Genomic DNA, 25,980 nt, shown 5'->3' with positions numbered 1-25,980 from the left:
GCTGAACATCTGTCTGGTGTCACCATGGAGTAGCGTAGGATGTTCTCCCTTGCCGTTTGCACATCTCAGCCTGCTTCGACAAGTCCTGCTCATAATCTGTCCTCTCTGCAAACAACCGTAGCAGAGTCCATTCTTCAGGATGAATTCTTCTTGCCTGAAGATGAAATTTTGCAAAGGACAGACACTTTGTCTATGTAGTGAGCAGCTCCGCAGAATGAATAGGTGGATGATTTCTTGCCTTCTGGGTTCACAGATGTGGGCACTTTTCAGTTTATTACTAAGCCTGATGCCTTCTGCCTGTCGAAGCTTGTTTAGTTCTTCTATGTACTCTCACTTGATGCTTTGACCATCCGATGTTTTCAGAATCCCTCCATCTGCGAATGAATTCCTAAGAAGTTTTAACATGTGGCAAACATCTAAGATGACATGCACATGAACATTTGAGTTTGCCGGATGGGGAAAAGATTGATCCATCCCCTGGATGTTCAGGTTGCCCCCCAGTGACTTCATCATTGCAGAATGACAGGAAGGGCCATCGCAGGTAAGAGACACTGCTTCAACACCAGTATCGTGGAGACAAAGAAAACACTCTCATACCAGGTTTGCTCTCTCTGTACCCATCATTCCATCGATCAGGAAGTACTCAAAGGGAATTTTCTAGGACTCATTTACCGATACCGTCATTAGCACCAAGGCATCCTTTGCTACTGGAGTTGTATCATCATGCTTCCAGTGCCCACGTCCACATAGCCTTGGAACTTTCCATTGGCATATTCGACATGCCTCCGAATCGCCATTTCATCTAGCATAACAGACACAACTGTAGCTTTTCCCCTTTGCTTTATTGCGATCAACCCGTGCTTTCAGTGAGCAGAATGCTTGTTTTGTAAAACCAGGATCTCCATCAACTTTGCTGTACCACTGTCTGATTTGTCGTGGATGAGGTAGAGCGAGATCAAACGTTTTGCGCACATAGTCGTGTATGCCTTCCCTGAATAAAACTGCAGAGTCATTGCAAAAGATTTCAGTTCCTCTGGGTATACAGTTGCTCCTTTGCCTTCTTTCCTCTTAAGAACTTGTGTAAGACTTCCTTAGGCACACCACTGAAAGAACCTTGTAGTATGTCTGCACAGTTCGTTGAAATCAGGTTTTCCTCATGAATGGTTTCAATGACATCTTCCAGACTCTCAACTTTCTGTATTAAGCATCTTGCCTTCTGCTGCTGCATTTTGAGTTTCTTCTTACATCCAACTTGATAACGGTTTCATCTAGCTTCCGCTTTAATTTCTGTGGTGAATCCATTATGGCATAGCTATGATCACTGAAAGTGTCTTGGTGGTCACTCTTTGGTTGGCAAGCATCTCCAAGGTAGAAACCTGGGACCACTGATTCCTTGAAGGTTGGTGTAGGTGTTGATGGCTGGTTGTTCAGTTTTCTTGCTTTTGGAGGCTTCCAGCATTTCGATTTCTGGAAATTTAAATTTAACAGGAATTACATTAAGTAATGAATAAAAAATTAATGAATAAATAAGTGGTGTTTTCATTTATGGTAGAAACAAAATGTATATATGCCTCAATGGTCTGCGTTGGGTTCAGTTTAAGTATTTGGCCTGAATTGTCAGTATAGCTCTTTTTCTTCTCTCTCTCTCTATCTCATGATGTCAATATAGAGAACAGAAAAAAAAGTAGACAAATAAGATAACCTCTATGGCACAATAAAGATAACAATTGAATAAATAATGGCTGGCACTATTTGAGTGGCCTCTAAAAATAACACTTTTTTCACAAAAGAAATAAATCTGTAAAAAGGAAAATTGTGAGAAATTGAAATTGAGACCGATTACAGCAGTATGCAGCATGTAAAAAAAACCCACAAACATAACAATAAGGCAAGTCAATGATAGGAATATGCACAATGCATACAAATATCATTGCACTCAAAGTCTATTCAGCAAAAATATTGGTTCAAAAAGAAGATACAGACACAATAAGATCAGCACCATATATGGAAACTTTGGAAAGCCTTTCTACAGATTGATAGCAACATATGTTCAGTCTTTCGCCCACTCCCATTGCCATACAGGCAATTTCTATTTGAAAAAGAAGTATGGGAAAGAGTAGTGAGCACGTAAGTGATATGATTACTATATTGGTTACAAACCTAACTCAACATTATGGCCACATTTTGATTTGGGAGTTAATTTCATGAAGAACACTTCAAAATTGGGTCATAAAGAAGTACATGAAGCAGTGGGAAGTTTCTTCCAGGCGACCCCCATATAGTCAGCTGACATAGCTACATATGAAGACAGTTAGAATTAAATGAAAGCCTTTGTCAGCGCGGGTAATTCTATGAAAAGCCGGCATCAGGAAGTGCTTGTTACCGCCAGAGAGTTGATGAATGATGTTTTCCACTTACAATACGTACATTTGCTTTAAACACTAAATGCTAATGGCTGTAGGCTGAAACCACTCCTTTGATTTCTTGAAAATTGCTCACTCTTCTGGTTCTTGAGCATTGTCATAATCACTTCATTTTGCTGTAGCAGTTGTTGCTGGGACAAGTCCATTCTCCGGTCTCTTTCTGCATCTTCTCTGTTCCTTCTCTCCTCTTCTCTGTTCTCAGTGGACAGAAATTTGATTTATAGATGAGACCTCTCCATTACCTCTCAAGACTGAAGAAAAACCATACCCAGCGTGCCATGCTAGCCAAGTTCTTCCGTAAGTTTGTTGATCTCAGCAGGTGTGGTTTTCTTGGCCTCACAATCAACAGAAAAACATTGCAGTGCATCTGAATGTCTCAGGAGCAATCTCTTGGTCATAGATGCCAAGAGATAGGGGTTACTAAACGGAAAATAATGTGATAGAAGAAATAAAGTTATAAATTAAAGTTATCGCATAAACAACCAATTTTTATCGTTTGACCCTTGAACATAAGCTTATCTTACCCACATTATATTCGAATAATTATCCCTTAGTACTTCACCCAAGAACTAAGTGTGGTTAAATTCTTCTAGACTTAGTGCTGAATGTATGTTACATGGACTGACCAAACTGTCACATTTTTGTCCGCCGTTAGTCCACATAACATACGTTCACCACTAAGTCTAGAAATGGTACAAATCATAGTGTTCAATAGAATTTAAGGGCTGCTGTTATCTTTCCTAATCAATATCAAGCCATTCAGTTGAAAAACAAGTTTTTCAGAGAACATTAGTTACTTGACCTTCATATGTCAGTACATAGATGTCAATCCAGTGTTGCATATGTTTGCACAAATGTTTTCATTTTGACATTAATTCTGATACATTGCTTGTTTAAAGCCATTTGGGGACAAAGTTATCTCTAGTCAAAGTATTCGAAAAGATTGTATTATTGTAATGGCGGAGGGGAAGCCTTTCTACAGATTGATAGCAACATATGTTCAGTCTTTTGCCCACTCCCATTGCCATGCAGGCAATTTCTATTTGAAAAAGAAATATGGGAAAGAGTAGTGAGCATGTGCATCTGCAAGTGATATGATTACTGTTACTATTGGTTACAAACTTAACTCAACATTATGGCCACATTTTGATTCGGGAGTTAATTTCATGAAGAACACTTCAAAATTGGGTCATAAAGAAGTACATGAAGAAGTGGGAAGTTTCTACCAGGCGACCCCCATATAGTCAGCTGATATAGCTATGCATGAAGACAGTTAGAATTAAATGAGGGCCTTTGTCAGCACGGGTAATTCTACGAAAAGCCGGCATCAGGAAGTGCTTTTTACCTCCAGAGAGTTGATGAATGATGTTTTCCACCTACAATACGTACATTTGCTTTAAACACTAAATGCTAATGGCTGTAGGCTGAAACCACTCCTTTGATTTCTTGAAAATTGCTCACTGTTCTGGTTCTTGAGCATTGTCATAATCACTTCATTTTGCTGTAGCAGTTGTTGCTGGGACAAGTCCATTCTCCGGTCTCTTTCTGCATCTTCTCTGTTCCTTCTCTCCTCTTCTCTGTTCTCAGTGGACAGAAATTTGATTTATAGATGAGACCTCTCCATTACCTCTCAAGACTGAAGAAAAACCATACCCAGCGTGCCATGCTAGCCAAGTTCTTCCTTAAGTTTGTTGATCTCAGCAGGTGTGGTTTTCTTGGCCTCACAATCAACAGAAAAACATTGCAGTGCATCTGAATGTCTCAGGAGCAATCTCTTGGTCATAGATGCCAAGAGATAGGGGTTACTAAACGGAAAATAATGTGATAGAAGAAATAAAGTTATAAATTAAAGTTATCGCATAAACAACCAATTTTTATCGTTTGACCCTTGAACATAAGCTTATCTTACCCACATTATATTCGAATAATTATCCCTTAGTACTTCACCCAAGAACTAAGTGTGGTTAAATTCTTCTAGACTTAGTGCTGAATGTATGTTACATGGACTGACCAAACTGTCACATTTTTGTCCGCCGTTAGTCCACATAACATACGTTCACCACTAAGTCTAGAAATGGTACAAATCATAGTGTTCAATAGAATTTAAGGGCTGCTGTTATCTTTCCTAATCAATATCAAGCCATTCAGTTGAAAAACAAGTTTTTCAGAGAACATTAGTTACTTGACCTTCATATGTCAGTACATAGATGTCAATCCAGTGTTGCATATGTTTGCACAAATGTTTTCATTTTGACATTAATTCTGATACATTGCTTGTTTAAAGCCATTTGGGGACAAAGTTATCTCTAGTCAAAGTATTCGAAAAGATTGTATTATTGTAATGGCGGAGGGGAAGCCTTTCTACAGATTGATAACAACATATGTTCAGTCTTTTGCCCACTCCCATTGCCATGCAGGCAATTTCTATTTGAAAAAGAAATATGGGAAAGAGTAGTGAGCATGTGCATCTGCAAGTGATATGATTACTGTTACTATTGGTTACAAACTTAACTCAACATTATGGCCACATTTTGATTCGGGAGTTAATTTCATGAAGAACACTTCAAAATTGGGTCATAAAGAAGTACATGAAGAAGTGGGAAGTTTCTACCAGGCGACCCCCATATAGTCAGCTGATATAGCTATGCATGAAGACAGTTAGAATTAAATGAGGGTCTTTGTCAGCACGGGTAATTCTACGAAAAGCCGGCATCAGGAAGTGCTTTTTACCTCCAGAGAGTTGATGAATGATGTTTTCCACCTACAATACGTACATTTGCTTTAAACACTAAATGCTAATGGCTGTAGGCTGAAACCACTCCTTTGATTTCTTGAAAATTGCTCACTGTTCTGGTTCTTGAGCATTGTCATAATCACTTCATTTTGCTGTAGCAGTTGTTGCTGGGACAAGTCCATTCTCCGGTCTCTTTCTGCGTCTTCTCTGTTCCTCCTCTCCTCTTCTCTGTTCTCAATGGACAGAAATTTGATTTATAGATGAGACCTCTCCATTACCTCTCAAGACTGAAGAAAAACCATACCCAGTGTGCCATGCTAGCCAAGTTCTTCCTTAAGTTTGTTGATCTCAGCAAGTGTGTTGGGGTTTTTTTGCCTCACAATCAACAGAAAAACGTTGCAGTGCATCTGAACGTCTCAGGAGCAATCTCGCGGTCATAGATGCCAAGAGATAGGGGTTACTAAAGGGAAAATAATGTGATAGAAGTAATAAAGTTATAGATTTAAGTTATCGCATAAGCAATCAATTTTTAGGGTTTGATCCTTGAACATAAGCTTATCGCATAAGCAATCAATTTTTAGGGTTTGATCCTTGAACATAAGCTTATCTTACCCACATTATATTCGAATAATTGTCCCTTAGTACTTCACCCAAGAACTAAGTGTGGTTAAATTCTTCTAGACATAGTGGTGAGCGTATGTTCCAGAAACACACACACACACACACACACACACACACACACACACACACACAGAGTGGTTCGTCAGCACTATACAGAGGAAAATTGATATAAATAGATCCAATACAATGTATAACAAAACCTGGTAAAAGCAAACTGATTTCATCAGTCACAATGAAATACACTTCCCAGGGCGGTTAATTTCTACCTTTAAAAGAAAATAAGTGATGACAAAACGTCTGGCACAATAAACATACCGAGCCTCCTCTGTAGCAGTGGTACATCTTCATAGAATGATATTGCTAACCTATTTCAGTCTAGAGAGTAGATATGATTTAGTGAATCTAGTAACAGTGGTACTGTCCTTAACGTCTGCCGGTAACTGGTTCCAATCTTTAATACATTTGATTTGGAAGGAATGGAATGCAACATTTGTCCTAACACGAGGGTGATGCATAAGGTTTCTTTGACGTGTGTTGTAAGTATGAATCTGGGAGTTACAAGAAAATAGGCCTTTTAAGAGGCATACCTTATGAGGACAAATTTGGAGTTTAAACATGAACATCATACTACCGAAAGACACAAGTTCATCAAAGGGGAGCAACTTCATCGTAAGGAATGATGGCCGACTATAAAGTTCCCTAAAGCTGGAGCTGGTGACAAGCCGAATATTTTTGTTTTGTAATACTTTGAGTTTATCAATGTAAGTCTTAAAAATGTTACCCCATGCAACATTACAATGGGTAAGGTAAGGGAGAATAATACTGTTATAAAGCATAACTAAGACCTTCCTAGGTAGGATAAATCTCAATCTACTTATCACACCAACACCTCGAGAAATTTTAGTGCATATAGCATCTACATGTATATGGGGTTTCCAGGTCAAATATTTGTCAATAATAACACCAAGGAATGTAACATATATGTTCACTTCGTGCAACACTGTGATCACCCACCTTCAGGAGATCAACATTGTTAGGAATTTTCTTACCTCTGGATCTAAAGATAACACAATTATTTGTCTTTTGAACATTGAGCAACAGCTTGTTACAACAGAACCAGTCAAGTAATTTTTTTGATTTCAGCATTTGCAATGGCCATTAGAGTAGTAATATTTCTATGGGATAACAACAAGCTAGTATCATTTGCAAATAGTGAATAAGAAAATACATTAGATGAATTGATAACATCATTAATATGAATTAAGAAAAACAAAGGGCCAAGCACTGACCCTTGTGGTACAAGATGAATGTTGAGGACTGTCAATGAAAGTGGTTAAATTAACAGGCCAGCCTGCATGACTGCAGGTTTGTGTTTTCAGGGTTTCTTGTAACCTTTTATGGTGCATAACCTTCAACATGACCACGTTGTTGATAACTTAGTCACTCCCACTTAGGGTTAACCCATTATTCATTTTACTCTCTTCATATTCAAGACATAATCTGTTGCTGCAAGCTATGTGTTGAATATGAGCCAAGAAAAATTTATCAGACAGGTGGCCATGTTAAAGGTTATAGACCATAAAATGTTAAAATGAACCCAAACACAAACCCTCAAAACAAACCTGCAGTCGTGCAAGCTGGCCTATTTATTCGATCACTTTCTTTGAAAGATCTCATCCATTCAGTGAGACATTCTTTGTTCCTTCATGTGACACCCAAACTTGGAAAAAGTACAATTTGTCATTGTCTTTAAAGTTCATGTGCTCAGTCATGCATGACATTAGTCAACACAATTAGATATCAATGGAAAGGGGAAGAGTTTTTCTTTCCTCACAACCAACAATGTGCTCTCCATACCTGACAATTATGAAAGAGTTGCCCTCCAAATTTGGATTACTTTTTGTTTTTGATACGCTCTGTATTTTTATCAGGATCTTTTATCAGCATTGATTTTAATGAGAATGAAATATTGCTACTTCATGTTATAGATATTGACATTTGTGTAAAAATATCACTGGTTTTCATGGCTTAGTTTTATGGATCAGTGATATTCCTGAAAAAAAAAGTCTGTATAAAAATTACTGGCACATAATGTCGATAACTGCCCTACCTCAAATGAGAAATTCCATACAGATTGTGAAAATGAGACATTTGAATTATGCACAGTTAATTCATAGCCATGGAGCTCACACTCCGGATTCCCAGCGCAAATCTGCATTCCAGTGCAACTTTTTTTGCTGTTCTTTTATGTGTTGGTCACTCAGGGAAATTTGTCAAAGCATCAGGAAGTGCACAAAGTGCTGTACGTGTTCATGTATGTTGTAACCATTTTCTAGACTGTGTAATGCTTTTGTAGCAATGTTTCTTTTTTCTTCTTTTTTTCTTTTTCCCCCCAAAGTTTTATATGACAATCATGAAAGATCTGTCATTTTGGATAGAGATGAATCTATCCCTCAAAAATTTTTCTCAAGAGTAAGTACCGGTAAGCATCCTTCTGGTGTCTTGTATCCCATGTTATTTAAAAAAAAAAAAAAGTTAAGTTACTGACAGAACAAATTCAAATTCACTTAGTAAAAGGAAAAAGCTGAATATTATTATTAGTCGATGATCATACTGTATGCCAAATGGATAATTGCTTAATGAATTTTGGTATGTCCTAACTCAGCACGGTTATTTGGGTGATAACAAGGGCATTCTTAGAGCCATTTTAATGAATTGTTGCAAAGGCTGCTTGTGTTGAAAGGATATTTTACTGATGAATCAATCATTCATTCAGGATATGGTGACATCTAAATGTACGGGTATGTTTAGTGAAAGAAATATGTAGTCAACAGTGTAATTTGGAGGATGGACCAAATTTGTGCTGAACAGAGGACGACAGGTTGCTGAAGATGAGTATGTTTGCCATCCACCAGGGAGGGGCCTCCATCAAGAGACATGTATGATGCATGTGCAGTATGTATAACTCCTTTCACTACCATGATGCTCCAGCAGTTGGCAAACATGACAAAATATCTGTGTCAGGTATTTCATTGTGGAGTAGTGGGCAGCCATTAATTAATGGCCCTATTCATTGATAACAAAAACGCCTGTACTGGGATTTATTATATTTGAAGTGTAGAAGCTCTATTTACAATTGAAAGTGTTCTGCTTTACCAGACAACTTGAAACATTGGTTTCATGTGCAATCTGAATAAGCTGTATTCAGGGTGTTAGTTCAACTAATGCATAATCATGCTCATTCCCATATCTGTGTCAATAGTTTAAAGACATGATATTGAGTTCAACACCTGTAAAGATTCTTGCTACCTGATTGGTCCACTGCTCGTGACGTGACATTCACTAAAAAAGATATATACCATTGTGTGTTGTAACTGGTTAATGTGCAATTTTTGTTGAGCAGTGAATGGTAGTCCACTATGATGTCATCTATTTGCATTTCCTCTTGGCCATGACATTCTCTTCAAGGGGCATTCCAGACAATATATACGATTTCACATCAAGTGGTTTACGAATCAGTATTATCATGTGTAGATTTTTTTGTGGAATTTATTGTCCTTGAGCAGATAAATCAATTCTGTGAAAAACCCATGTCGAAATTACACTGAACAAGGATGATTATAAAGGAGTCTCACATAATTATTCTAGAAATGCATCAGTGTAATTCCAAAACATTACCACTCGCTTAACATGGTTTCTTCTTTTGATTTGCTTTCCTAAGCACCTAATCATACATTCTTATGTGAAGCAGCCATGTCATCATCCTTGTTCACTGTGATTTGATATGAATTTTGAAAACTGTATTACTCCTCATTCCAATCTCCATGAATTCTGAAACTGTACCCAGTGTAGCCAATTTATAGTTGTTCAAATGTTAAAGTCTGAAAAATTAACTGGTGGTCTCCATTAATCAACTCACAGTTTCGTACATTCTCATTTATCCAATGTCAATGAAAAACAAAGAGGTCACTTATTATCGCTGGAGGGTGAACCATGTAACATTTCTTTGACCATCTGTCCACCGTTTTCAAGTGGGGCAAAATCACTGAGCAAGATGGACACTGCCAGAGTTTGCCAGATGCTGAGAGTACTGAAATTGTGTTACCGTGTTGAAAAGAGATAAACAAGATGCCGAAATCTTGCCTGGCATATGGTTATACTGACTGTAAACACAAAGGAAATGACATAATCTTTCACAAGTTCTGTAATAGATAGTGCCATTGTCTACAGTTTAGAAATAGATAAAGTTTATTGAGGATGTGCGACTCTGGCTGGGCTGTGAGGTAACTGGTGAACGTTTAGGAAGAAAAGATACTGGTACATGAGATTGCAACTTCAGCCCAATGTAAACATGCTATTCATGAAGAAAGTATAGAATACTTGGGTGAATACTTGGGTTGAAGTATGTCAATTCATGAGTTTTTATTTTTTTTTCCTTTTTTTAAACCAACCAACATTTTGTTGACGGAAAAAAAATCGACCAAAGAGTGTCAAAAGCCATTGTACACAATGACAGTGCACCAATTGAATACCTCAAGATATGTATGAATGACCCAAGAACTCAAGAAACTTATGAAGTATATAATGCAATTAATAATTCTATGCATCAGATATGTTTATCAATTAACATCATATGTTAAAATTGACATTTCAATTGCTCCGAGTGTAATGCAGTCAATTGTATGTTTATGTGTATATTTATGTGAACTTGTTTAAAATGTGTGTGTCATATTGGAATGGAAATTTAAAGAAATGGCATGAAATTTTCAGAATGTGAAAATTTCTACTGGAACTATATACAAGTACATGATAATGCAATACAGTATGGTTTGTAAATTTGTGCCTTTCTTTTTTCATAGAGAAATATGTATATGTGGCATGGTTAGGAAAATGGAAAAAAAAAATGCTGCCATGGGAGCAGTGCTGGGTAGTTATTCGTCATGAACTATGTATTGGAAGAATTTATATTTTTGTAAAGAAGTTGGACCTAATTAGTAAATAATATTCAATAAAGAAGACTGCTGGAGGAAGAAAAATGTGGATGAATGATTGCACTATTTTTTTATTGAACAGATTTTTTTTTTTGGTATTCATCTTCCCTTACATAATCAATGTTTATGCGTCTAACTTGTGTCTGTTTTTGTTTGTTCCGTTGTTTTTATATTTGTGGGTGTTTGTTTGGAAAAAAAAAATCTGTTTAATCACTCAACAGTAAAAGACTTCAGTTTGCTTGGGTTTTCCTTTTTCTTCTTTCATATCGTCTTATTTGATTGAAAATTTTCTCTGTATTCCACCAGAGCAGTGAATTTCAATTTTAGAGATGCAAAAAAACAAACAAAAAAACAAAAACAAAAAAAAACAACAACCAACAATAACAACAACAAAAAACAAACACATAACAAAACAACATAAACAAAAACAAAATCCCTCACGGACGTGAGGAAGAAGAGTCGTATGTGTTGTGAGATGAAACGAATAGGGAGACAAGCACATATTTGCAACTGTCTTTTTTTCTCTTTAAAAAATAATTTCTAATTTCTATTTATTTCTAAGAAATGTCCAAGAAATGCAAACAGAATATCGTGTAGAATCCTCGCCTCAGGATTTTGTAAAACGTACAATTGATTTCTCTTTCTGGCCACATGTGCTTGGTGTGCAGAATTATATTCAAGAATGTACAGACAAGCTTTAACTTTTATTTTTGTATCTAAAAAAAAAAAAGATACAGGTCTGCTTCCATCACACACACCACACGTCATGATTCCGCCTGCTTGTATGTAGGCTATATACCATCCACAACACCCAAAACTTGTGCAATCTCTCAGTTGCCTTGGTCACTTGTTTAGACATTCAGATAGAGACAGGTAGTGTTTATCGACATGCCAAAATTGATGTGAATAATTTAAATAATATTCATTTCACGTATACATGTACCAGGCATGACAACAACGACATTGATCAGACAAACAGATACCAAACATGCACATTTTAGTGGCGGAATCAAAGAGCACACAATAGAGGCTTGTTGATAGTGATCCCATGGACAAAAGTTTTTAACAGGTTTGATATACAAAATATAACAGCAATTAAAATCACTCATAATAACAGTAGAAGAAGCAGGAAAGACATATAAAAAGTCTATAAATCTCGTAGGTTACATTGTGTCTTCGATTCCATGGGTGATGGATATTTTGGGCATTTCTAGTACTGAAATGAGTAGAACAATTCAACTTGAAATAATCATCGAACACTTCAGGTAAAAGATTGTTACGCATACAGCTGTTTGAACATGAATTCAGCAATTTCCAAAGATATTGTTTCATTATCAGTCAATATCAACATTTTAAGAATAGATGTGTGCTGGTGGGGGTGGAAGGTACATCTATAATGTGAACAGCTCGTTTTCATACTTCGCTAACACACGCTTTATATATTTTTCTTTCTCTAAAGTAATCTCTGAAACTCCAAACGATATTTAAATAATGAACACTGCATGGAACAAATGAATGATATCAGGTCTCGAGATTTGTTGTGGAAGAAATTGCCACCTTTATGAAAAAGAATCAACATCTTTGTTCATAGATTTACAGTAATTGTCAAATGTGATTCTATATATATCTGTTTTCATCAACAAACGTCCCTAAGAATTACGTATTAAAAACACTACTGTATTAATTCTCGCGTATGACATAAATGCAAATTGTGTAAATTCTTTCAATGTCCGTCTTTCATAGTTAGTTCTATCAATATTGTAAATCAATATATCAGCTTTGATCAAATTACTTCTTTATTTGCACACCAAAACCATCAAAAAAAAAAAAATAAAATCATTCATAAAACTGATTATACCAAAAATCCTACATGTAGGATCTTTGATTATACATGTACTTAATTTAATAGGAGTCCACAGTCCAATTTCTTAGAGATTTGATGAAACTTTACGACCTGAAAAATGATCTATTAAGGTGTCTCTGACTTCCTTATGGTATTACTTTTGCAACATTAAATCATCTAAGACTTCAAAGACTTTGGTTAAATCATAAATGATAATTAAAAAATAGGTTTAAGCATGTTCTCCATCATCGATGGCTTTTTTGATTTTATAAGTCAAATCTAATATAGCTGTTGCTTTTGAATGACGCCATCTTGAACCAAACTGACATCTAATGAAGAATATTGTTTTTATCTAAAAAGTCAATTAATCTTAAATTCATAGAATGTTGATTAAACTGAACTGGTCTGTCATCATTAACGTCATTTTCTTTATTCGGTCTTTTTCATGGATGTGTGTAACTCTGGAAGTTTTGATATCTAGGGACTGCACCACGGGCTGTTCAAATAATAATTCATAATTCCACTTAAAGGAACATAAATGAAAAAAAAAATGCACATTTTACTACCTTAATATCCATTGATACAAAAATCAGTGTTATTTTTCATTTTATCAAGAATACACTTACATCAGTACATGTTACTGGTAGAAAAATTGTACCCTCTTTGGGAGACTTAAGATAATCTTGATTATGATTAGGCCTAATTTTAACTCGAAATTTGTATTTCGTGTCGATCGAACAAAGGTAAATTATGCAATTTTTTTCTTATTATATTTTCATCTTAAATTTCGAGTGGTTCTATTCCATTGTCATTTTTTTCAGTTATATTCATAAGGTTATTTATCAAATTCCATATTGATTAAATATAATCTTTGAATTCATTGGATTATCTATTACAATAATCCCTCTGGGCATGCCCAAGTTCATTTTTCTTTTCTGTTACATATTTGGTACATATTTCTTCGCGAAAATCAAACAGATTCAAAGAAATTTTGGCCGGTTGATTTTTTTTTAACGACAAAATTTAGCTCGATCATTTGTTTTACATGGGTTCTTACATTTTGCCTTTGCTTACGAGAAAAATATCTAAAGAAAATAGTCTTTTATATCATCCCCAATAAACATAATCAAGATAGTATTACACTTCTAATTAACATTTAACGGACATTCATTTCCAAGTCACATTATTTACCTTGTTAAAGTGATTTCAAATGAGAATAATCAAAATGATGTACACTTATGATAGCTACGAAGGGGACATTATGTTTGTCATGACTAAAAAGAAGGTGGGAAAATTGAAAATATTACAAGATGATCAAATCTCTTAAAATAAGTTTTGATTATAAGCATGTTCTCATTTAATCTTGAGATAAATCACCTATAATAAACCAATTGCATTACCTAACATTTTTCTTATTCAAGAAATTCGAAAATTCATTCTTAAATAATCACTAATGTTTTGGTATGTTTTTTTTTTTTTTTTTTTTTGGGGGGGGGGTCATTCTTAGTTCTTTGACAATTCAACAAATATACCTTTGAATCATTCATGCATGGGTAACATTGAAATTAAGTCTTTATGTAGAAGAATGTGATGTTTTGTAGATATCAATACTAGTACCTTGGTCACCACCTCGCTTTACAATATTACAAGAAATTTACAACCATCGAGACAGTAACTACCAATTCGCAGCGATGTGTGATGATGCATTTTACCTGTTACACGAGTATTATGAAACTTACAGACTAGCCTGGCAAGGTAAATATTCATATTGTCAAAAATTACGTGGTAAACTTCTTCATTTAAAATGAACTAATTAAAAAGAAGTTGAATTGAACATATTGTGGGTCATGCCCACATCAGATTATTTGGAGGACATTGCTTGCATATAGAAAAGCGTAACCAAATTTACACCTCATGACATTTGACATACACCATCGAACATTATCAATATCGAATTGTACTGTTCTACTAAAAGGCGAAATGTATGAACACTTGTATACATTAAACTAGATACAACTGTATTCTACTACGACACGATGTGATAATGCACTTGAATAAGGAAAGCAGGAAGCGCAAAGGTACAATGAATTTCATCTGTTCCTTATGAAAATGAAATACCTACAGAAAAGAGTATTGATGAAGGGATATGAATGCTTACAAAGTATTTAAAGCAGTGACGTGGCAATGAATAACTGATTTTCTGGGTAGCAGCTTCACTGCTGTTATTCTTGGGACTAGTAGACTATAGCGACTGCATTTAGACACATAACATACAAAACAATGACATCCACCTGTCTTCAACTGATACTTAACCAAGTGAAGCATTATTTGATTTTATACAGACAAATTTAAAGTTAAAGATAGATACATTTACTGAAAGAAGTGATAAACAGTTATTGAATGTAATGTATAGAATTGTAAATAGGACCATGCCACAAATTGTATGTAATTTATTTCCATTTAAACAGACGACTTATATACTGAGAAAAGGAATAATGAAACTAGATGTTCCACACTCAACTAATTTCAAGAAACGTAGTGTAACATATCGAGGCGCTAAACTATGGAATAATTTATCAGATGATGTAAAGCAAAGTGTATTTTTTTCTATATTTAAAAATAAGGTGGATAAATTATATACGTAGTAATTGTTTGCATTGAACTGTAACATTGTGCATCAAACATTTTTTTTTTATTCAGTATCTTAATTCCCATTTTCTTCATGTAATATGCATGATTGTGTATGATTTGTTTTTTTGTGTTTGTTTGTTTTTGTTTTGTATTTGTTTTTGTTCTTTGTTCTTTTTTAACGTTTCCTATACTATGTATAAAATGTTGTATTTTGTAATTGTATGATTTTTACTTCACGGACTCACAGAAGAACAGCCATTGAAGGCTGAAGTGAGTGACCCATGGTGAAATAAACTAAACTCAAACTCAAACTCAAACTCAACTCGCTGCATGTGATTACACCCTGCCCATCCAGTAGGCCAAAATAAGGCTCACTATGGCAACACATAACATTAACAAATTGGAAACACCTGCAGGCCTACTCGTCTCCTCGGTACATGACTTGCTCTTATTCCTGACCGATTTCAGGGTGACGCCATGCATGAGGTCTTCAGAACCACGGAGGAATGCTTCTCGTGTGCCGGGCGTGGCATGGGGTCCCACAAGACGGTAGCACGGGGGATAATTTGGATGAAAGTAGAAACTGAAGGCAAGCTTGGGATCGGTGAAGAGGAGCTTCCACAGACTTGGCAGGGCACCGATTTCACGCGCTAATCTGTCTTGGTACTTGGAGGGCACTATCTATTGAAATGAATCAGTTGGAACAGAGGAGGAAAAAAAGAATTAGATTTACAATATTCATAACCTTTATCAGTCTGGAACTAAAAGTGAAATGCTTCGAACGAGAACATTGTGAATTGTTTGAGATATTGTAAATCTACAGCCTCCCCAGCTCTACAAGCTCTAGGAAACAGGATCAACAGCATGTTTCAAACTTTGGGATAAGGATTCCTATTCTGCATTTCACGTAGAACTGTACCTAAGTCGTTTATCATCATGAACTTTCTGCAAGTCTGAATTCATCGCTGCATTGCCTTAAGGGCTGAAGTATAATAGCTCAGGGTTACAGAATAGGAGGAAATTTTATGATCATGACAGTGCTTCAGGAGTTGAACAATCGTGTTATGAGCCGATTCTGCTTTGTTTTAACGTACTACATAGAATCTGATTGACAATCCCTCAGTTGGAGTTTACCGAATGCAATCTGTATTTTAGAGTTTTGTATTCATGGTATTGACTTCCTGTCAGTGGCATACCGTGGGTCAAGACATTGGGGGGGGGGGGGGCACCTCGTGGAAAAGTAATTTTGAGGGGTGCGTGCGTGTGTATGTGTGTGTGTGAGCGTGTGTGCGTGCGCTGTCAGTCTGCAAACTTAATGGGGACTAAAATACATAACGAAATGTGATACATTCCACAGCGCAGTCATTGAGCAACATTGTAAGTTTTCCTTACATGGCTTATGGAATGACGGTGTGAAACGACAAATTACTGGCAGCAACCTCAGGAGAATGGCATAACAATTATATGCGAGCGAGCTTGAAAATTGTGACATATTACAGTCCCAAAACTGCCGTTTGTAGCTATATTTTTTTCGCTTTGGAATTTATGGGGAGGGGGGGGGGGCACCGGGCGCATCAGGATCGAGAATGGCATAACGATTACATGCGAGCGAGCGGAGCGAGCGAGCTTGAAAATTTTGACATTTTACAGTCCAAAAACTGCCGTTTCTTGCTAGTAACTCCTCGCAATTACTGGCAGCAACATCAGGAGAATGGCATTACGATTGAATGTGAGCGAGCGAAGCGAGCGAGCTGGAAAATTTTGACGTTTTACAGTCACAAAATTGCCGTTTGTAGTTATATTTTTTCGCTTTGGAAATTAAGGGGGGGGGGGGGCGCACCGTGTGCAACTGCTGGCAATTACCGGCACAACATCAGGAGGGTGGCATAACGATAAAATGCGAGCGAGCGAAGCGAGCGAGCTTGAAAATTTTGACATTAGATTTTTACAGTCCCAAAACTGCCGTTTGTAGCAATATTTTTTCAATTGGAAATTAGGGGGGGGGGGGGGGCGCAACTGCTGGCAATTACTGGCAGCAACATCAGGAAAATGGCATAACGATTAAATGCCAGCGAGCGACGCGAGCGAGCTTGAAAATTTTGACATTTTACAGTCACAAAACTGCCGTTTGTAGCTATATTTTTCCGCTTTGGAAATTAAGGGGGGGGGGGCGCCCGATGCGTCCCTACCCCCTGGATCCGCCACTGGTTGTCAAGGGTGTCGGTTTATGTTCATGATTGGGGGAGGTATGACCAGCGAGGGGGCGTCGAAGTGACCAAGCGGGGGAAAGATGTCCAAAATCTGCACTTTAGAGCATCCCCTAATTGTGTGTGTGTGTGTGTGTGTGTGTGTGTTTTATATACATTGAAAAGTTAGGAATAGCCCAGGTCAAGTTTTATTATTGTCAATGCAAGGCATTTTAATATAGACTAGTATGTAAAGCAACACTGCAAAGTCAATGATCTAGCTTTGATATAACGAAGCGTAAGGTACAAAGGTGTACATTCTACATCATTGCGCAACATTGCAGCGACTCTTTTTGCCGTTCGGATGTTCTGAGTACACTGCGCACATCCTGCTTATATTCAGAATGCCAACCAGGAATCACGCTGAATCACAATCTTTTGTCGGCTACGGGCTTTTTGAACAATGTTTCACACTATATACCTCTTTAATTATGGTTAGAAGAAATCTTAGAAAAATATCTTATCAAAAAGCAGTTTACTAACCCTTGAATTACCATTTTGGTACTTTTTTTTTTTTTTTTTTTACCAGCGGATTGGGGGGGGGGGGGCACGTGCCCCCCCCCCCCCGTAGGTAATTACGCCACTGCTTCCTATAGGTAAGCCCATGACTGATTTTAGGAGAGCAAGAGGTGACTTATGTGTTGACCATTAACTTTTTAGTTCATGAATTGACTCGAGACGGCCGATTCAAGTTACCAAATGACTCGAATTGAGTTAATGTAGGATATAGCCACAGCAGTGGCTAATGAGGTGAGCAGTTTACAGTTCGTATATAGTTTACTCGTGATTATTTCATTTGACTGATAACCAAACAACAGTTTTTTTTTTTGTTACAGTCAGACTCACTGAGAAGGGAAGTGAAAGATTCTACTAACTCGGGATATAATACATTGACAAATTAAACAAGCAGACTCTATAGTGAGGCATATAATCTTGCAGTTGGAAGCACTTTCACTTGGGTAGATCCTAGTGGCTCAAGATTGCTATGAGGTGCCCTACCACAAGTTTATGTCTGCCAAACTGTTTAAAAATTCTATCCCGCCTGGCCTGGATGTCGGACATCATTTCTGGCAGACTGGGCAACTTGGTTTCTCCCTTGAACACCCGGACAGCATAGCGGGCTTGCAGTTCCGCAACAGACCCTGTGCCACCGTAGAAAGCCACGACGTAACCAACAGCTGCCATGGTGTGATGGGCCAGATGTGGTGGGATGACATGAAGGTAGAGATCTAGTCGACCCAAGTCATCTGTGTGCAGGAATTCAAGCTAGTAAAGTAAGTAGGCCTACACGTATTTTTCCTATGCACGAGACTATGTATAAATTGAATTAGATGAGACCAAAGCCCCAATTAGACTGGGATTGAGTGAAAGCAGCAATACTATGTAGTATAACGCATGAGTGAAAGTTCGACGATCATGGACAATCGATTCAAAAGTAAGGACTTCTTAAAGTTTCGGTGCCGTCACTGCTGGACAGAGGAAGACTACTCTTTCATTGTGCTAGAAAAGTGAAAATATGTTTAACTTTCTTTATATTAATGTAAATAAAATGAAATCATAAAAAGTTGTACAGTTTCCTTAACCAATCCATCAATGACAGCGCAAAAAAAAAAAAAATTAAAAAAATTAAACATTCATAACTTCTGAATTGATCGTCCGATTTTCTCAAACTTTCACCGATGTGTTCCAGTAACATTGCTGCTTTCACTCAATCCACACTTATATTTGGGCTTTGGTTTCTGTTAAGCAGTGATATTTGGAAATGTGAATATTGTATCTCAGCTATTTCTGTACTTCTTCTCCAAGCGACTAAATAACACATTTTATGTTCTATAAAGTATATTGATTCGTTCTTGTCTGATGTGTGGGTAGGCATAATGGATTTAGAATTGAGCCCTAATTTGGCGGAAGTATAGCAGGGTCATTCCCACGAACTCGACACCCACGAATCATACAACCCACGAGTTGACAGGGTCACGAGCTCGACACTCAAGGCGCACGAGCTCGATAGAGTAAGCAGTATTCATCTATATATAAAAAACAAAACAAAAAAACGCACTTATGGGTAATGGTGTTGCAATAATGGCATGGGGGGGGGGATCAATGTTAGGAGGGGCAGTTTCGTCGCCCTAACTGGTGCGAAATTGTTACCAATTAATCTTATTTTCCAATGATGTGTGCTAGTCATGTTTGCCACGTTTCTAGCTCGAAGATAAGAGGGGCAGACGTCAGATTTGATTCCCTTTTCTACACAGCTTTATTAGTTAACTTTCTTATATGGAAATCATCCTATATCAGATTGTCGTGAATTGTCATGAGAGAGAGAGAAAAAAATGTTATCATCACTGAAACTAAACAAAATGCTTTCAATTGAAGACTGCATTTGATATTGCAGCGATAAATCGTCGATTAGTGTTTTCTTTTTTTAAAACAGTATATTCTCCTCAAAATCGTAATATCGTATTTGAAACATTAAAAGATAGGCGTCGATCCATCATGACCGATAGAGATACAAAACTGCTCCCTCCCGTAGTGTTTTTTTTTTCTTTCCTTTATGCCATTATCAGGACGTCCTGTACGAATACGCACTCATCATTGGTTTATCAGATAGATTACGCTGTTCATTCCGTCGAGCTCGCAGGTTTTATCTGCCTAGTGTACAGATTTTAGCTTGTGGGCCTTACATGCCTTATTTCCCTTTGTCTAGCTTATGGACTTTATTTGCCCATATTGTCTTGCTCATGGACCGTATAACTCGGCCTGTTTTTCATGATATAAATTCTGAGCAATTTCATTCAGAGTTTAGCTCATGGGCTGAATGACTCGTCAGTCTCGAGCTCGTGACGTGAACCCGTATAAGTTTGTGACATTCCTTTTTTTTTATTAGCATTGTTATAAAAAAAGCATAATGCAAGTGACATTTATTTCAAAATCAGCGCAATCTTCTGATATCCATAGACTTGATGGGTATCTCTTAGTGCAATCGATCTCTGTCCAAAACCTGGCATTCAATCATTCTTTCGTCGAATCTAGACAATTTATCAAGAATTCATATTCGAAAGACTAGTCACTTGCGTATCTTTATGCCAATGTAGGATAACAAACGTACCTATGACATGAATGTTTGACTTCCAGCTTGTGTAGTTTACAAAGCGTTACTTTAAATCAAAGCTCTGAGTATCCGAGTTAAAAAAAAAAAAAACCCACACAAACATTTACTTAAGATGAGGAGAATTCGGAATCGCTAAAGACACTAGTGTGCCTTAAGAGTGAAAGTAATTGCACTTCAGCAGGACTCTGTGTTGTTAGTATACACCTAAATTACCTGAGAGAATGCTATCATCAACAAATGGAATTCTCAGTGTGTAACCAGTCCCAAATATCACGCAGTCAACCCCGTCCACTTCTTTCCCATCGTCAAAAATGACCTTCGACCCTTGGAAACTCTGAATGCCACTCCTGACGCTGATTCTGCCATTCATGATATCCATGGGGATGCGGTCGTTGACCATGACTACGCCCTTGTGAGGAGGATTCTGCCTTAGAAGGCCGAGACTATTCCAGTCCTGGAGTGACTTTATCGTTCTGTCCGTCATCCGGCGGACCAACCAGGATGGGATGGCATCCCTCCATCTCCTGTTGCGAAGAACATCTACCGGCTGGTTGTGAAAGGCACGAGGAATAATCCAAGACCCTTCCCTCAGGCTAAGGAAAACCTGTCAACACACCATGGAGGTTTAGCTCAATTTTATTCATCAATTTAATTAGAATGAGTGATGTAAAAAGTTTACGATTGCTTGCTTGCTACATGACATATTTTTTGTTACCTTTGTTTACGTTTTAAGTAGACCTACTGTCCCTCTTCACCATGAAGAATACCAAACTGTAAAATCCATATTTATTTCTGAATACTTCCTGAGCAGTTTCATCAAGACAACGTTATAAGGTATTTAAGGTAGGTTACAAAAAGGACGCGCAGGTACACGGCTCATCTTTTAACAGAATATTACTCGTATAAAAAGCCATCAAAAGTTAATAGGAAAACAAATTTCCCCTTAACTTAAAACAGTGACATAAAACATTTCTTTTAATCACTTTTGTTTTTATGTCTTAACATCCCTTTACTGACTTGGAAACTGACAATGATCACATGCGATCGTTACCTTTTTAGCATGATCAGCGCACAAAACCGCCGCATCACCTGCAGAATGGCCTGAACCTGTTGCGATACAATATAATGATAATAATAATAATGATGATGATAGTGGTAATAATAATCATAACTATAGTAACATTCGTAATAATTGTTCAAAACTATGTCATGTCTGACAGTAAAATCACGGATAAAACGTACCACGCTCGTGTTATGGAACCTAACAAGACCACATAATGGGGCGGAGTGCATTCGGGACTTTCTGATGTATGCAGTCTCATAATACTCCTGCCTTACATGCATGGGCACTCCATGAAATAAAACATATTACTGCGGCACATAAAATAATTAACGACAATATTATTGTTGAACTATCTTGAGATTAATAATAATACATACAAAATGGCATATCAACATTCTTTTTTTCTTTTCTGTATGATTATAGGCCTGCTTATTATGATTTATATTTCATAACATAGCTGTACACAAATACTAAGACTCATTGATCACAATAACCCCATTGGACCAGAGAATCTGCAGCGTCCAAAGGGGACCTCTGATGAACAATTTTTGTTCATTAGGAATCGCACCCCTTAAAAAAGTAATGTCTACGGTGTCTGTGCAATAATTGATGAACAAAATGATAATTTCGTATGAAGAAGTATACCCTTCCTCTCCATCGGTGTCCATTCGAACATTCCTTCAGTTCTATACTTGCAAGGTTAAAGCATAGATGGATGGGATAAGACTTTTAAAAAGTTTGGAGAGAATTACCTACAACCACAACTGTCTTGTCCTTAAAATCTGATCCTCTGCGAAACTGACAGGTGTGAAGCACCTGGCCTTTGAACTCTGACATGCCAGGGAATTCGGGAACGAAGCCCGATGAATGGAGTCCCGTGCACACCATAACAGCATCAAATACCTGCAGGGTGAGAGAGATTATAATCCTCGGCATAAAGGGCATAGTCAAAGATGAAGAAAATAAAGGGCTGCCTCAAATGGAGACAAAAAAGAAAGCTTAAAGGAGAATGTAATCTTTACATGACCATGCACTAAAACTTTATACCGATATCCCAGGTTTTGTTTAATGAAAATAACGCAAACAGAGCATTCAACATCATGTGAGCTGCATACCTGAGGAAAACATTTGCTTTTTGATTGTTTGAATTATACTTCACAATATGAATTATGTATCTATATATTTTGCATGCATGTATATAAGTTCACACATACACACGCACACACACACACACACATATATATATATATATATATATATACGATACAGAAATGAATTGCAAAAATATAAGTTACGGATAAATGGCTTACCTCTATCTTGACATCTTCATCCCTACATTGTGATCTCACAATCCATCTTCCTGTTTTCTCAAAATCATCTGCTTTATCCACTCGAATTACTCTGGTGTTGAACCGGATGTTCTTGAGAAGGTCAAAATGATTTGCGTAGTTTTTGTAATACTCGAGGACATGCTCACCCTGATGCGTGAATAAATGAAAAAAATAACAACACAATAAACAGTACATCAAATATCTATTCAAAAAAAAAAATAAAGCAGATAGATTTAGGTACATAAAAAGAGAAAGTCTTCTCAGCCTCTGCAGTTGGGTGAAGAAAAATGTAAAGGGGTCCACAATATAATTTTCTATGCTATGCATTATGCCACCGTGACGCTTTAAAGAAAGTAGCGCCCATGACCATCCTTTGAATCACCAAAACTTCAGTTGCTTTTTTTTTTTCAATGTGTTTCAATGTTTTGTGATAGTATTGCATGACTTTTTTTTTTCCTCTCAGTAGTTTGGGTTTAAGAAGTTATCCGTGTTCTATCTACTTTCCCTCCCCCTATTGACATCAGGGCCTAAGAATAAACAGTTTTGCTTATATTATATTGGGTCCCTCATGTTTCCCCTATAAACTTTGCAAGATTAAAGTATATCATTACCGATGTAATGACCATTGCTCTTATATTCACATCAGGAAAGTTTTATATAATCACGTACATATTTTAGCTAAATCACATTTTGTGTATTTTGTAACTTTTGTACGCGTAGGCCTTATGACTGTATTTCATTATACCTTCGGCCTGTTTCATAAAGAGTTTGGCTCGATCTTACTCTAATTATTGAGCAGAACTCAGCGAATCGAGCGTAAAATCAATACTGATACGAAAGTCTATTTCATAAAAATATTTACGCTTGATTTAAAGCACAGATTTGATAGCAGATCCAGTGTAACTTTTTTGAATCTCATCAATCGTAAAATCAATCTTCCGATCGATCTTTATGAAAAGGTTCCTTATTTTCTTGAGAATATGTAAATACACATCGTAGTGAAATTCACATTGAAAATTAAAACAAAATTCATAATTGTATATCTGAAGACTATTTTAATCACCTGTAAGAATGGCGGCCATTCAGGTGGGAATGGGAAATCACTGAAAGCCATCATTGGCTTGCAGATATTGGTGACGAGTCCTGTATAGATACATGATGGTCCACGTGGGTCAGTCCTTTCTTCTTCTGGGAACACCCACACACCACCTGCTCAGCGATGTAGGTTGACAATATCACATGATGTGTCATTAGACAATGTTAGAATCTGTATAGATGTTGCAATCATCATTTGGTACGTTGTCTGCTGTTGTCTGTGTAATCATTATAGGTAAAGTGATTAGATATTTCAGCGGTCTGTCTCTAGTTATATTTTTATTTGGCTATTCAAAAATGCGTGAGGTATCCATGAGGATTTCAGCCATATTGGAAGCAAACATTTTTTTTTAAAATATTATTTTGGATTAACATAATTATGCATTCCTATATATCACCCGGACATGAAAAATACTTTTCCCCCCATTAATTTTGACAAAACTTCACACGTCATGGAGATTTATTCCTCATGTATATGTATATATATATATATATATATATATATATATAACATATATATATATATATATATATATATATATATATGTATATGTATATACAAGTATATTTGGTTGCCATAATCAAATTGTTCTGTCTTACTTCCAGTGCATATAATGCACTGATGGAAAACAGAACAGGTGACATTAAATTAGAAGTAAAAAAATAAATCAATTTAAGAAATAAGAATTTTATTGTACTGTCTTGTCTAATTAAGAAGTATTCCTAAATTAAGAAATCACTAGGATAAGAGTCTCTTGAAAACGTAAGCAAAACAGTTATAAATAGATTTAAAAAAAGTCCCAAATGAATGACAGTATTTACTCGTCCATATGAGACATTCGCAATACAATAAGAGGAACAGCGACCAACCATGAAAATGTGTGATGTGTTCAAATGGGACTATACTCTGTATTTAAGAGTTATCTGTTGTCAAAGTACATTGTTCTGAGAAAAATGATCTTTTTTTTATCATTATGTTCTTATCTTAAAGTTAATGTTAAAAGGTTTTTAGTAGTTTTCACTTTCGTCTTGCGATATCATTTATTGTGATTTCCCATTATGAATGTTTCTCTTGTTTGTAATCATGCATTTTATACTCAACCCCTTATTTCTTTGTTTCTGCAATGTAGCTATAAAAAATATACCAGTGGGTTTAAATCAGTATACACTCATATTGGCTCTCACCAATTTGATTTGTCCGCTCAAAACATACTGGTTCGAGCCCCTCTTCCAAGCAAGTTTTGATGGACACCAAACCAGAGACACCAGCTCCAATGACAGCAACTGTCTTCATAATGGATGCCTTGAATCAGAGGCGGTGGTGCAGATCTGTTGGTTTGCAAATTTTATGAGGTTTTAGTAGCAGCAGAATATTACTTGTATTAAAGATATTTTGACTGTAAGATATCATTTCAGCTGCAAAGAAAGGTTTAAAACTGAGTTAATCATATAAACTGGGGTTTTACAATGTGCTTTAAAGCAAGATTCAGTTCAATGAAACATCTATTCTTTAGCGACGCAATCAAGAGTAATCAATCCCTATTTCAAAATTGATTCATTTATATAGGAGTAGGATATCGGGGTGACGGATTAATTTTTCAATATGGGCACGGTAGGGAGCGCCTGTCTATAAGCGAATTATGTGGCTTTTTTTATTTGTTTGCTTGTTTGCTTGCTTGGTTTTTTTTTAAACAAATATACAAGTTACTCCGTTGTGTCGGAGATGGCCTATATACCCTATGTGATATTATAGTACAATAGGTTTTTTTTTTGTTTTTTTTTTTTGCACCAAGCATTAAAAATATACAGAGCATACAATAAAACATAAATGTACAAAATGAGATACAAAAAGAGAAAAATTCATAGGACATACAAGTTTACAAAAGAAAG

At 36.6% G+C, this 25,980-nt stretch overlaps 1 protein-coding gene across 1 annotated transcript; it reads right to left on the bottom strand.

Annotated features, from left to right (window-relative positions):
- Positions 1-19: 19 nt before the first annotated feature.
- Positions 20-25,384, bottom strand: LOC140241422 (dimethylaniline monooxygenase [N-oxide-forming] 2-like). Its single transcript, XM_072321153.1, has 10 exons — positions 25,276-25,384; positions 24,059-24,204; positions 22,975-23,142; positions 22,417-22,567; positions 21,653-21,708; positions 20,815-21,205; positions 18,489-18,736; positions 15,703-15,924; positions 1,246-1,467; positions 20-154 (listed from the first exon to the last, which is right to left on the bottom strand). The coding sequence occupies exons 1-10, from the start codon at positions 25,382-25,384 to the stop codon at positions 20-22; spliced, it is 1,848 nt and encodes a 615-aa protein (XP_072177254.1).
- Positions 25,385-25,980: the final 596 nt, after the last annotated feature.

Source organism: Diadema setosum, chromosome 18 (genome assembly GCF_964275005.1).
Source record: "Diadema setosum chromosome 18, eeDiaSeto1, whole genome shotgun sequence".
NCBI classification, from domain to species: Eukaryota; Metazoa; Echinodermata; class Echinoidea; order Diadematoida; family Diadematidae; genus Diadema; species Diadema setosum.
This window is presented reverse-complemented; position numbering and strand designations above follow the sequence as displayed.

Bases quoted from the DNA above. Each gene is read 5' to 3' on its own strand.
- LOC140241422 (XM_072321153.1), bottom strand. From the start codon at position 25,384: ATGAAGACAGTTGCTGTCATTGGAGCTGGTGTCTCTGGTTTGGTGTCC. The intron at 23,143-24,058 runs GTGATTAAAATA...TTCACGCATCAG, and splicing joins AATGGCCGCCATTCTTACAG to GGTGAGCATGTCCTCGAGTA. The intron at 21,206-21,652 runs GTAACGATCGCA...GTGTGTTGACAG, and splicing joins GCGCTGATCATGCTAAAAAG to GTTTTCCTTAGCCTGAGGGA.